At 45.3% G+C, this 13,095-nt stretch overlaps 1 protein-coding gene across 1 annotated transcript; it reads right to left on the bottom strand.

The window, feature by feature from the left end:
- Positions 1 to 277: 277 nt before the first annotated feature.
- Positions 278 to 12,667, bottom strand: RTCB (RNA 2',3'-cyclic phosphate and 5'-OH ligase). Its single transcript, XM_054168034.1, has 12 exons — positions 12,491 to 12,667; positions 12,256 to 12,334; positions 11,472 to 11,539; positions 9,482 to 9,581; positions 8,123 to 8,279; positions 7,338 to 7,494; positions 7,059 to 7,218; positions 5,420 to 5,595; positions 3,806 to 3,994; positions 3,216 to 3,326; positions 2,420 to 2,539; positions 278 to 1,391 (listed from the first exon to the last, which is right to left on the bottom strand). The coding sequence occupies exons 1-12, from the start codon at positions 12,581 to 12,583 to the stop codon at positions 1,284 to 1,286; spliced, it is 1,518 nt and encodes a 505-aa protein (XP_054024009.1). The 5' UTR covers positions 12,584 to 12,667; the 3' UTR covers positions 278 to 1,283.
- Between the last annotated feature and the right edge of the window lie 428 nt (positions 12,668 to 13,095).

Genomic DNA, 13,095 nt, shown 5'->3' with positions numbered 1-13,095 from the left:
TCTTGCGTCTGCATTACAGGCTTGCAGGCAAGCTCCACTTCCTATCCGGCGAGGTGAACCCAGCACGCCCTCAGAAACACAAATTGTAGCTCTCAAACTCCTGTCACAACCAAGCTGAGACAACAGTACTGTATTGTCCTTCTCTTGTACCCTACAAGAAATTCTGCCATCTGCACACTTCCTTGCAAGATCCATCATCAGAAGTCACAAGACGTGATGGTTTTCAAACTCCTGGATGTATTTAAAGGTGGGACAACAGACATTTAATCCACAGAATAAACATGACACAGACACAGTGCAGTGTCCATCTTCCCATTTTATTTGTAATCCCCAAAATAATCCAGCGGGGATGGTCAGCTTCTCCTCTACTCTTGGTTAAAGTATGTAAAAGAAACATCAGAAGTCACATTGTACTCAGCCTGACCCTGCAATTTAACCTGCTCACATCAGAGCTGCAGGACAGTGAGCAGGTATTCTCCAACCCAACTTTAACATGCTTAGGACTTTGCAAAATGTTGGATCAGCACATATTTAGGCTAAGCCACAACTTTCATTGGGCAAACAAAACCTCTCAAGGCAATATACTCAGTCCCACTACCATTTCCACAGGACTGTGGAACACCTACCTTTACTGAGCCAAGTATATCAGGTGCTGTGTGAAATGGGAAAGGATGGGGGAAGAGGGGAGGACTGTGCCTGAAGCCTAGCTACTCCCTCTCAGCCCAAGCAGGAAACCACTCTCAACTCCAGATTTCTTACCTGATTGCCACAAAACATGCAACATTATAGACAATGCATAAAGGTATCTGCAAACAGAGCAACCTCTCCCTGCCCAGAAGCACTGTACCCTGCCTATCAGAGTACTTCCATGTGCAGAAAGAGCTCCAGGCACTCAGGTGTGGAGACAGCAGGTCTGGTTCATACACCATCTTTGCTGATGGAGGTGGTCTTGCAGTACAGCAATTAGTGACAACTCAGCAAGTCTCAAGTCCTGCCTGTAGAATTATCAGACAAAAGGGGAGGGACTGCATGTAAAAACCAAGACTTAGTTATTTCATTGCCCTTTCCTCACAAGAAAATAACACCATACAACAAAGAGCGGCAGGGCCTTAATTATGCCTATGAGGTGGTAAAAACAGGGGTTTCCTCAACTGTTGTTTCCAGAACAAGGATGGGATATCTGAGCATCCTACAGAGTCCAAGAGGTGTGGGAAGATGATGGTTCTAATCAGTTTTGTGTAAGGCCTGAAGATGTTGGTGCGTTTCTGCTGCCTTATCAGTTCCTAGCCTTTTATAACAGCAATAGGTCTCAGTTTAATGGCTTTCTTGCTGATGCCAGCTGCATGGCAGGTGTTAACCACATCTGTCACATTCTTGTAAGACTCTGGTGCCTGGAGGGGGGAGAGAGGAGAGAGAAACAACAACAAAACTATAAACAATCCAAAGGCATAGGATGTTAGATGTAGGCTTTTGATATCCTCTCCTCTCTTTGCAAAAAATAGAATCATATCAATTGAAGGTGCAGAGAGAGGTGAATCTATTGAGAATCTAGCCAACTTAACATATCAAAGAAATCTGAGACACTTAACTTCCCAAACAAACTTTCACTGTATTTTAGATAAAATACCAGCTATTTTGGTTGTTTTCCCTATAGCCCACCAGCATGTGAGAACAAAAGCCTCACTGGCTGGCAGAAAGTCACTCCAACTTCCTCCCTAGAGATTGTCTTTATGATTTAGCCTCACTGCTCCTTAGGGTTGAACTCCAGAGCTTCCCAGAGCATTCTGATAAGGAAGCTGTTCTTGAACAGAGACTTCAATGGGATCAACATGTTTGTACACCACCAAGATCTGTAACAGCACAGTTCCAAATGATTAACACCTTTCTATGAGGGAGGTTGAGAATAGAAAAGACATTATATGATTGTGTTAATACAGAGGAACTGGAAGCAATAATAAAATTTTACATTTTCTAGCCATTTAGAGTTCTCTTCTTGAGCAAATATAGGAATTCATCTTAAGAGCTGGATCTCTCATACACTACTAATAATCCACATGACTGCTGCACTGTAAAACGAGTTTAAAGCTGGGAAAGCATCGTTCAAGAAGAGAATTCAGAAAACATAACTACTTTTGTGGTGTTCACACAAAGACTTTTCAGGGTTGATCCACATCACTAGGCAGAAGCAGAAAAAGAAACATACCCCCCCCCAAACCTGTCAAACACACAACCCCTTTCAGCAAGACTTTAGGGACTGGGAAGACTTCACATTACTGTCAAAAGAACTGGGTAGCACTATCGTGCTTTGCTCAGGCTGTATGTTCACAGTACTAGTGATCACCTAGCACCGCAAAGAATCAAGTCTCCCAACCAAGCAAGCCCCTCTTTTCCCTCTCAGATAGTGAAGTATCCAACTCACTTCTTCCATGACCAGTTTGGGAGAAGCAACACGGATGGCAATGCCCATGTCAGCCAGCTTGTCCAGCACATCCTGAAAGTCCAAGTTGCGTCGAGATTTGGCTCGAGACAGCGCACGACCCTAGGGAGAAGTTTTGTTAGTTCTAGTTTTTGTGGCTGCTTGGAAAAACAGAACTTTTTCATATTAAAGAAAAACATTACCACACTATAAGCAATCACAGAATGGCTGAGGGCACAAACTACAGTAAGCCAGAAAACAGGAAGTAAATTTAGACTTTAGGTGATGGGATCCTGCAAAATCCACTATGGTATGATGGGTAGGAAAGTTCCATGTGTATCCCATGCAAGTCTGCAAGTTTCTTTTTACCCAAACCACTTGTCAGTGTTCAGGACCCAAGAGTTTTTACTGCAAACTATTCATCCTCCTCAATCATTCTTGTCTCACACTGTAAGTAACATCATCTAACCACTGATGGAGAGTCTCAGCATAGTTAAGCCTTCTTGTTAGCTCAAAGATCACGAAATTTGGTAAAAGGAGCTCATTCTCCACATCTTCATCCTAACCTTTGCCTTGTACAAAAAAGTATCCCCTCAATCTTCTGCAGTAGTTGAAACTATTCTGCAAGGGACAAAGAGGACTTCAGCCTCTGGTCACCCTGGACTTGGATTACTATGGCAAAGCTACTCTCTACTAGTATAACCAACAGATGAATTGTATACTGGACACCTTTGCACAACCTCCGTCTCTGGATGACAGTCCCATTACAATCCCTTCCTGAAATGACTTTTTGACTTACAGCTCCATGACAGGTAGTTCCAAAGGTCTCAGTCATGCCTTGCTCTGTGCCAGTAAGAACATAGCTACAGGTGCCCATAGTCCCACCGATCAAAACAGGCTGTCCAGTCAGCTGTGGAGGCAAACAAGTATTAATTCATCAAGAAAAAGCCTAAAGAACACAGTCTTAATAAAAGCCTGAGAGGGACCACATCTCCAGGAAATGAGGTCACATTCCCATTCCCTCAGAGCAATCCCTGCCTCATGTGCCTGGTATCAAGAATTCTGGAGAACTAACTGCACTGAAAGATGCAGACCAGCAGATCGAAGGACTTGTGTTCAACACAGGCAGACAAGGCAAACACTGAAGCCTGCCCTAGGTACAAAACATTTACTTCCATTTGTGATCTTAGAACCACTGTGGGTGTGGAGCAGAAGGAGCTGTGTCCCACACTGAACACACACACACACACAATAAATCAGTTATCACGACCCCACTAGGTTTCTAGTGCTGTTAGCTGAAAAAAAGAACTCACATCATTTGTCTACCTGTTAAGAGACCCTAAAACTGCCCAATTCATCCAGATTTCCCTCTCTCACAGCTAAACTTACTTGATAATCAACAGCAATAAGAGGATGGTGTGGAGGGAAGGCCCTGGTTGATCCCTTTCTGTGCACCAGCAGAGTGCGCTCCTTTCCATCCACTACATGCTGCTCCACTTTGGCAATGTTGTGAGACACATCATAGATAACATGCATATCAAGGTCATCTGGGGTTGTGTTGAAGACTTTGGCAAAGGCCTAAAAAGAAAGCAAACCAGCACTTGAGATACAAGATGGTAACTGCTGTGTACCTGTGGAAGATTTACAATCTTTTTAGGAATCAAAAGCAACAAATCTACTTCAAAGTGTTTCTTAGTGATAAGTCAGTGACCTAAACATTTGGTGTGGCAGATAAGAAATGTCAGTCTACTTCAGCCACAGCAGAATTCAGTGCAAGCAACAGTGCTGAGTGTGACAGAACTGGGCAGACTACATTGTTTATTGGCTCACTGGCAGTTAGTTTTAATGCGGGAATTTGATCATATATTAGTCAGATAAATTCTTGCAACTTTCAAAAGATGGCTTTAGCAGGGTAAGAACAATTCTCATGTATCCTCTTCTTCCAGTTCAAGGTATTTTAAAAAATCCACTGATGCTTAGAAATAGAATAGAAATAGACCAGGTTGGAAGAGACTTTCAAGATCATCATGTCCAACCTATCATCCAACACTATCTAATCAACTAAACCATGGCACCAAGCACCCTATCAAGTCTCTTCCTAAACACCTCCAGTGATGCCAACTCCACCACCTCCCTGGGCAGCCCATTCCAATGGCCAATCACTCTCTCTATGAGGAATTTCTTCCTAACATCCAGTCTAAACCTCCCCTGGCACAGCTTGAGACTGTGTCCTCTTGTTCTGGTGATGGTTGCCTGGGAGAAGAGACCAGCCCCCACCTGTCTACAACCTCCCTTCAGGTAGTTGTAGAGAGCAGTAAGGTCTGGCCTGAGCCTCCTCTTCTCCAGGCTAAGCAACCCCAGCTCCCTCATCCTCTCTTCATAGGACTTGTGCTCCAAACCCCTCCCCAACTTTGTCACCCTTCTCTGGACATGTTTCAGCAAGTCAACATCTTTCCTAAACAGAGAGGCCCAGAACTGGACACAGTACTCAAGGTGTGGCATAACCAGTGTACAGGGGCAGAATGACTTCCCTGCTCCTGCTGGCCACACTGTTCCTGATGCAGGCCAGGATGCCATTGGCCATCTTGGCCACCTGGGCACACTGCAGGCTCACGTTCAGCCTACCATCGAACAGTATCCCCAGGTCCCTTTCTGCCTGGCCGCTCTCCAGCCACTCTGACCCCAGCCTGTAGCACTGCATAGGGTTGTTGTGGCTGACGTGCAGAACCCAACACTTGGATGTGTTAAGTCTCAGAATAGAATAGACCAGACCAGGTTGGAAGAGACCTTTGAGATCAGAGTCCAACCTATCATCCAACACTACCTAATCAACTTCAGATGGATTGGCATGACCGCAGCTTTGTGTTAACTCTCTCCAGAAAACAAAGTTTAAGAAGCACAAAAATGAGAATTACGTTAAACAGTGCAGTTGTTCTGTGTCCCATACGTCTGGCATAAAGCAGGTGTGTACCAAAGTATCAGCAGAGACAGCCCCACTTGTACCTGTCTTGTTAGAAAAGTCATAGAAGAGCGGTTGACCCAGGCGTAGTTCCCAGCAGCTGCCATTCCCTTCAAGTAATCCTGTCCCTCTGCGGAGGCAATCCTGGCACACGCCAGCTGGCGATCGTTCACTATGATCTTGTCCCGTTTCATAGCTTTTTCCATAGCCACCAAAGCATCTGGGAAATAAATGCAAGTCTGTGTGAGTCGTTCTTTTTGTTTCAGTGTGTGAGATTACTGTGCAGGACTACAATTTATGTCCTAAAAATGAACACATCTGTCCAATGGTCCAACCTACGGCTTCTTCTCAAACGCAACAGTGAGTAAGTGGCAGAAGAGCATCAGTTGTTGGCAAAGAGCATTCCCTAAGACTATCTTCAGAAGGAAAAGTTAAGAGCTTCAGGTGTTCTGAGAGACTCAAAAGTATTTTCCACTTAGAATCATATCAATTGTTAGGGTTGGAAGGGACCTCAAGGATCATCTAGTTCCAACCCCCCTGCTATGGGCAGGGACACAATGACAGCATAAGAGATGGCAGACTGATGCTAGAACATGGTTGCTCAGAGCCACATCCAGCCTGGCCTTAAAAACCTCCAGGGATGGGGCTTCCACCACCTCCCTGGGCTACCTGTTCCAGTGTCTCACCACCCTCATGGGGAAGAACTCCCTAACATCCAATCTGAATCTACCCATTTCTATTTTTGTTCTATTCCCCCTAGTCCTATCATTACCTGAGACCCTAAGAAGTCCCTCACCAGCTTTCTCGTAGGCCCCCTTAAGATACTGGAAGGCCACAATTAGGTCTTGGAGCCTTCTCTTCTCCAGACTGAATAGCCCAAACTCCTTCAGTCTGTCCTAATCGGAGAGGTGCTCCAGCTCTCTGATCATCCTCGTGGCCCTTTGACAAAGGCAGTTCAATCTAGTGCTAAATTCTAACAATGCCAGCACTTCACTTGGGCTCAAAACAATAAAAGGAGATGTAAAATCTTTTCTGGGAACCAAAAATGTAGCCTTTTCCTTTTCTGCTGCAGGAACGTCTGCCTCTGGTACATCAGAGATTATGGACTCACTGTCCTAAGCAAATACATATAAAGATGGGCCTGCCACCAGAGGATTCAGTGAAAATCTCCATACTCTCTGATTACAGAAGAGTATTTAGTTTGGAAGGGACTTTTGGAAGTTGTGTAATCCTATCACTTGCTCAAAGCAGTGATGAGGTTGCTCAGGGTCTTACTCAGTTAGGTTTTGAGTATCTCCAAGGATGCTGGTTCTGCCTCTCAAAACAACCTGTTCCAGCATTTGACCACTTTAACGGTTAACAAAAATACAGGAAAATTCTAGTACCTAATTGGAATTTCCCATGTTCTAGCATAAGTCTGCCATCTCCCATGCTGTCATCATGCAGATGAATAATACCAAGATCAATACAAAAATCAAGGCAATGAACCCATTGGTTTTAAAGTTATCATTGCTGCGAGATTTGAGTAGACAAAGTTCAAGGCAAGCCTTGTCAAGGAAACTCAGAACAGGCTCAACAATTACACCCTAAGAAATGCTATTTGATGCTGCAGTTTACTGCCAACAAGAAGACCAAGCTAAGGAGTTTGCTTCACTCCAGGTATGTACCCCAGTCAGATCGTACCTGTGGCAACCTGGTGGCCCAGCCCTCTGCTGCCACTGTGGATCATCACGCACACCTGCCCTTTGTGGTCGATACCCATCTTCCTGGCAGCATACTCGTTGTAGATGTCATCCACAACCTGGATCTCGGCATAATGGTTTCCTGCTCCCAGGGTTCCCAGCTGCCAATCACAACACACTGATCACACAATGCTAGCAAAGCAGCCTCGGGGAGAGCTGTGGGATTGTGGACAAATTGAACTCTGGGAAGAATCACAGCACTCCTGAAACGTAACGTTACCTGAGGCAGGCCCCTCTTCTTTGCTCTTGAGGAGACCTTGTTGGGGTCAGCCTGCAGCATTCTTCCATATTCCTCACAGTGCTCCTTGTCCTCTGCCCAGGCATAGCCTTCCCGGAGAGACCAGTCCACACCCATCTCTAGTGCCTCTTCCAAATCCCTGCAATTATCAAACACTTACATGCATCCTTGGACATACTTAAACCACTACTGGATGTGGCCACGACCAGCATGATGCAACATTGATGTCAGAGCTACTTTCAGACTTAGCCCTCCTTCCTGCAAGCAGTTAAACAAGATGACCAAGAGAAACCATCCAACCTAAACTATTCTGTGATTTTATGATCAGCCCCCAACTCCTCTAACAAGTCCAGCTTCTCATAGAATAAACCAGGCTGGAAAAGACCTTTGAGATCATCAAGTCCAGCCTATCACCCAACAACATAAAATACAACATGAAAATCAAGCTATACAAATATATTGCATTTAGAGAGGTCATTACTTTTTCAAAAAAACCCAACCCTTCACATTCAAGGAGGTTTTCTGTCAGAGGAAACAAGAACCTTCCAAGAATTTTGGTGGGTTTTTTTTCAGAGTTTTAAATGGCTGACTCTGTGCACTGATGACTATGCCAGTCCTCCTGCTGAAGCACACACACAGGAAGAATGCAAAGTGGTTTGGAATTGTTTTTCCCTTTCTTAAAAATCTCCCACTGAGGAATCGGTCGTCAAAATAAACATCCAGGGATGCCCTCTCTAGTGATGTGCACAGAAAAGTCATTCTCTTACTTGGCATTCATGGGGATGACGCCTTTGGAGCCGACACCAACAGGAATGTGGTCAAACATAGCCTGGGCAAGCTGCTCCTTCACGGGCTGCACGTCACTTTCATCCAGATTTGTACGTAGCAAGCGGACACCGCAGTTGATGTCAAATCCGACACCACCTAGATGTGGAGAAAAAGCCATGGGGTTAATACAGAAAGCGTGTGCTACTGGTGAGCACTTGCTGAATACTCCTCTGAAATCAGTGTCTTTGCTGACAGGGGGTATTGCTGTGAACTTACACCCTCTTTCTGACACAAGACAGAAGCGTATTAAACCTCATTTTAATAGATTTACACAAAGCCTTGGATTGCAAGGCAGCCAAAAATGTGAAAAACTTGAAAGCTCTTGAAAAAGCAACAGTTTCTCAGCCTTGAGCCTATGCTCTGCAGGCATAGCTGTACATTTGCCTAGAGAGCTCTGTGTTTACAAAGTTGCTCCAGCAAGCAGACAAAGAGAAGCAGACATAACTATAAAACACACTGTCCACAGAAAGCACAGAGGATGTTCTTATTCCTCTGCCAAAGGTCAGAAGAAAAGTGCCAGGTATTAGCATGGCTCCCTGATCCAAGATGTTTTAGAAAGAAAGTCCTCTTTGAATCTTCACTGGAATAAATGTTAATTAGTGATAATGAGAAGTGATAAATACTGGCAGGGAATATTACACTTCAGTGCTTAGTGTTTAGGGTAACTCTTAGGTATTAAATAAAAATAAATACTGCAGGGCAAGGTCTAGTGTGAAAGCTATTTACTAGTGAAGGTTCTGGTATTAATTAGTGTCAGAGTGGGGATACCAGACTGGGAGATACTGCACTTGAGTCAATCTGCCTGAAGGAAACCTGAGACGTGAATATCATGTGTCATGACAACCACAATAGCATCTCCAGGCCTTCAGTAAATGAAGACCCAAGTGTTCATTAAAAAGACAAACACATTTTAAGGTGGTGTTTTTAATAAAGTGTAGAAAACATGTTTTCAAACATTGTTCAAAGGAAAGCAACAGTTCTTTATCAACCTGGTGAAAACAAAGTTCAAAGCCTTGTGCTCTCCCTTCAAAACTGGCAGGGTGTTATAAGCTCAAGCCAAAACCACAAGGGCAATTCTCGCTATTGTTTACATCTTTTTAGTCTAACCACCTGCTCCATAAAGATTTTGAGTGCATAAATTAAGCACCTTTTAACTTCCTATAATTCTCATGTTTGTTTTTTTCTTAACCCCCCACTTTGGTCCCATACATAAAGTACTGTAAAGATCTGCCACTTCAAAAAGTATTTTTATGCTATCCTAGGTATTTCTTAGTGCTAGTTAAGTCAGTCTTCCTTACCTGGTGAAACCACCGCTTCAGGATCGTTCATATCAAAGGCAGCCATGTTGCCAATGGCAAACCCATAGCCAGAATGGACATCTGGAAGACCTATTGATCTCTGAAAGGGAATGAAGAAAATGCTAGAAGTTTTATGAAACTCTATGCTGCAAAGGGTGACCTCAGTTATAACAATAATAAATAATAATAAACAACCAGGTTGGAAGAGACCTTCAAGATCATCGAGTCCAACCCCTCAACCAATCCAACCCACCTAAACAACTAACCCATGGCACCAAGCACCCCATCAAGTCTCCTCCTGAACACTTCCAATGATGATGACTCCACCACCTCCCCGGGCAGCCCATTCCAATGTGATTTCACTTGTGACAAACAAATGTATTAATAAGGGAATGGATGTTCAGACGTAGATGGAGTTAATACAATTCAGGCAAGTATCTAAATTCCTGCAGCTACAGGATGGACAGTCAAAGCAAGCACCTTGAAGCAAGCACCTAGTGGCTAGTCAGCTGAGAAGCTCCCTTGGCTCCACTGACTAGATCAGAAGCTGAAAACACATAAATGTAGGAATATGATCTCAAACGGAATTCTAACCTAAATTTTTCTTGGATTTACAGTCCTTGCATGAAGTTAGTAACTTATGAGTAGCATAATGCAGAGGTATAAGAGTGAAGATGAATTTGTCTTTACCAAGTTCCACCTAGAGATACCCGCAATATTTTAATACTGTAAGTGTAACAAGGGAAGAGTTCAGTGCTATTGAATGGAATCATAAAACAGTTAGCATTTCCTCTTCATAGGTGTGTTATCAAATCTTGACCAAAGATTGCACCCTGCAGGCAGAAAGAAGTCATTCTTCTAGAATGATATCCTGAGAGGATAGGACAAGATAGGAGCTGTGTCATTTTAATTTATACAAGAATTCTTTTTATTGATCCTTCTTTTACTACTTCTAACTAAAGAAACTAAGAGCATGCTTCTACCCATCTCTGAAGTTCAAAGCGTATCTAGCCTGGCAAGTTTAGATTGGGACACCACAAACAGCACTCCACAATCTATTTAAGCAAACAACAAAAAACAGCTCAGAAAGCTGTCAGAAACGGGAACTTTTTTGTATGTGTTAAATTGTCACTATACATTCAAAAGAACAATACTTGGCAGTGGGATTATGGTGGTATTCTGCTTCTGCAGCCCACCACCGAGAAATCTCTTGGTTTGGAAATAAAAAGTGAAGATTTGAACAGACAGATGATCACAATCTATCTCCTATGAACCCAAAATTCCCACTATAAATGGTTGTTACCAGTCTAGCTTATTCCCTTTTTGGTTGACCACTGAGGCATTTTAACAGCATGATGAAATGCTTTAATTACAGACAGATACCCAAAACTTTTGCCAAGTTTACCAACAGACACAAACAAATCTGTTATTTGCCATGTATTAATATATGCCATATTAAACATCATACACATCATACTTATCACTTCCTGAAATGTGACCCAATCTGCTATTTTCCTCCCATATCTTCATATCTGATATTTTGCTGCCAAAAATGCATGGGGCAAGGATAAGAGTTTGAGTGCACATGGAGTTCACTTCTAACATTATGGCAGCAAATGCAGATAACAGTATGTCTTCCTGAGCTCTCCTCACTTCCCCAAGCACTACAGGTTAGCAAAGGCAACTCAGAAACAGACTGTATAAGCCATAGTGGAAAGGTGGTTTAAGCAGAAACAGCAGAAAGCAATGCTACAAAAGCTTCACACAGAAAGGCAGTCAATTATGTAAGTGGATACTTCCCTTTTTGACAACTTAGTTTTATCACCTGTCCTTGCAAGCACTCCTTTATCAGAAAGAGGTTCCTAACACAGGCTGTCTTGGGAAGAATATTGGTCCATACCCCTTCTCACAACAGAGCTCCCATTTATAAGGCAATAATCCCTAGCAAACAGGAGGAGCAGAAGAGCAAATTTTCAGAACAGTTACTCACATGCACAATGCCAGGCAATGCAGCCACATTCCCAATCTGTTTCATAGCAGGCAAAAAGCCACCTGCACCTGAAAAAGCAAGGGGAAATAAAAGTAATTAATCTGGTAATTTACTAAGGTAATCACAATGCAGCACTTTCTGAAGAGGTTCCTCAAAACACTGGCAACTCGGAAGTCAGCGGCCAACAAGTATTCTCAGTGTAAAGTGCCTAGCATTATGCATGATCTACAGTTTCATTAAATGAGTTATTAGGTTGAAGTTCTTTTTCTGCTGTGCTAGTGCCAATGCAGAGCAATCTGTGATAATAGCAAAACTGTGTTATCACCAGCCCAGCTGCCAGATCTGGATCCAGCCCTGTGCTCCAGCAGGGCACAGAACAGACACACCTGAGCTACAACCCCCTACTAAACTCTGAGAGCGGGTATTCAGACAGTGCTCCGGAGCACAAAGGGCTGCTGGCAAGTATGTAGCTGTCCCTCTGATTTGGGCAGAGGACATGATAGAGCTGCAGACAGCAGCCCTGTGCATGGTCACCAGGCCACAGTGGCTGGCAGGGCAGAAAATGAATGAGTTTTGCTGTTCACCGCCTCCCCGCGCCTATCAGTTGGGCCATGTCCTGGGCTTGCTCCAAATGCTCCTACTCCGTCCTGGCCCCTGCAAGGCTCACAGACAGGGTGGTGTGAACTTGGGCGCTCAGTGAGAACCTCGAGACCACGTCAAGGAGCGTATGGGGATAATCCTTGGGTCATATGGCCCCTAACCCACTCCTCTCCACTGGACGCACCTCCACCACGGCAGGCATTGCGCAGCTCCTCGAACATCAGCTTCTCCAAGGGGTCGTTCACGTAGAAAACGCCCTCCACCTGCGAGGAAACCTGTCAGGGGGGCCGGCACCAGGCCTGGCCGGGGCTACAGCCGGCGCCTCGCCGCGCCGCCCCCCACCCCCGTCGGATGGACCACCCCTCACCACCCGAGCACCCACGGGGCTCCTGGTTGAGCTCAGCCTCCCCACCACGCACATGCATATTCGGCACGAAGCCTTTCTTGATCCGCCAGCAGTTCTTGTCGATCTTGTCCAGGTACTGCAGCTCATCATTGTAGCTTCGGCTCATGGTGGCGGCAGTCCCGGTCGGCAGCTCCGCGTCAGCGCCGCCACCTGCACTCGTCCGGTAGCAGGAACCGACGGCGGCCGCCGAGGGTCATGATACCTCAACCCGCAGACAGCGAACGGGAACCGCCTAGGATCAAACTTCCTCCGCGGGCGCCGGCTACTGCCAATACTGCCGGCTACTGCCAGCGCCCCCTGGCGTTCCGTCGTGGAGTGGCCTTTACGCGACAGCGGCGCTGCCGGAGCCAGTTCCGCTGGTTCCCGCTGGGCGATGTGCGGGATGACCGCTCGCATCCTTCGCCAACCGGCTTGTTTATGCCCTCTCGCTCCCTCACCCCTGCCGCAGGCCGAGCAGGTCTCGACATCATGAGGCCTGGAGACGCTCCAGCCTGGCGGAGATGCGGGGTCGACTCCCGTCCCCAGCCACAAGGCCATCCCCCACAGCCGTGGAGCTGCTGGGGCAGGCAGCAGGCACCTGTCCAGTGGTGGCATGAAGGCGAGCACAGGCCAGGGCCA

The sequence above is a fragment of the Dryobates pubescens genome, chromosome 15 (assembly GCF_014839835.1).
Source record: "Dryobates pubescens isolate bDryPub1 chromosome 15, bDryPub1.pri, whole genome shotgun sequence".
Lineage (NCBI taxonomy): Eukaryota > Metazoa > Chordata > Aves > Piciformes > Picidae > Dryobates > Dryobates pubescens.
This window is presented reverse-complemented; position numbering and strand designations above follow the sequence as displayed.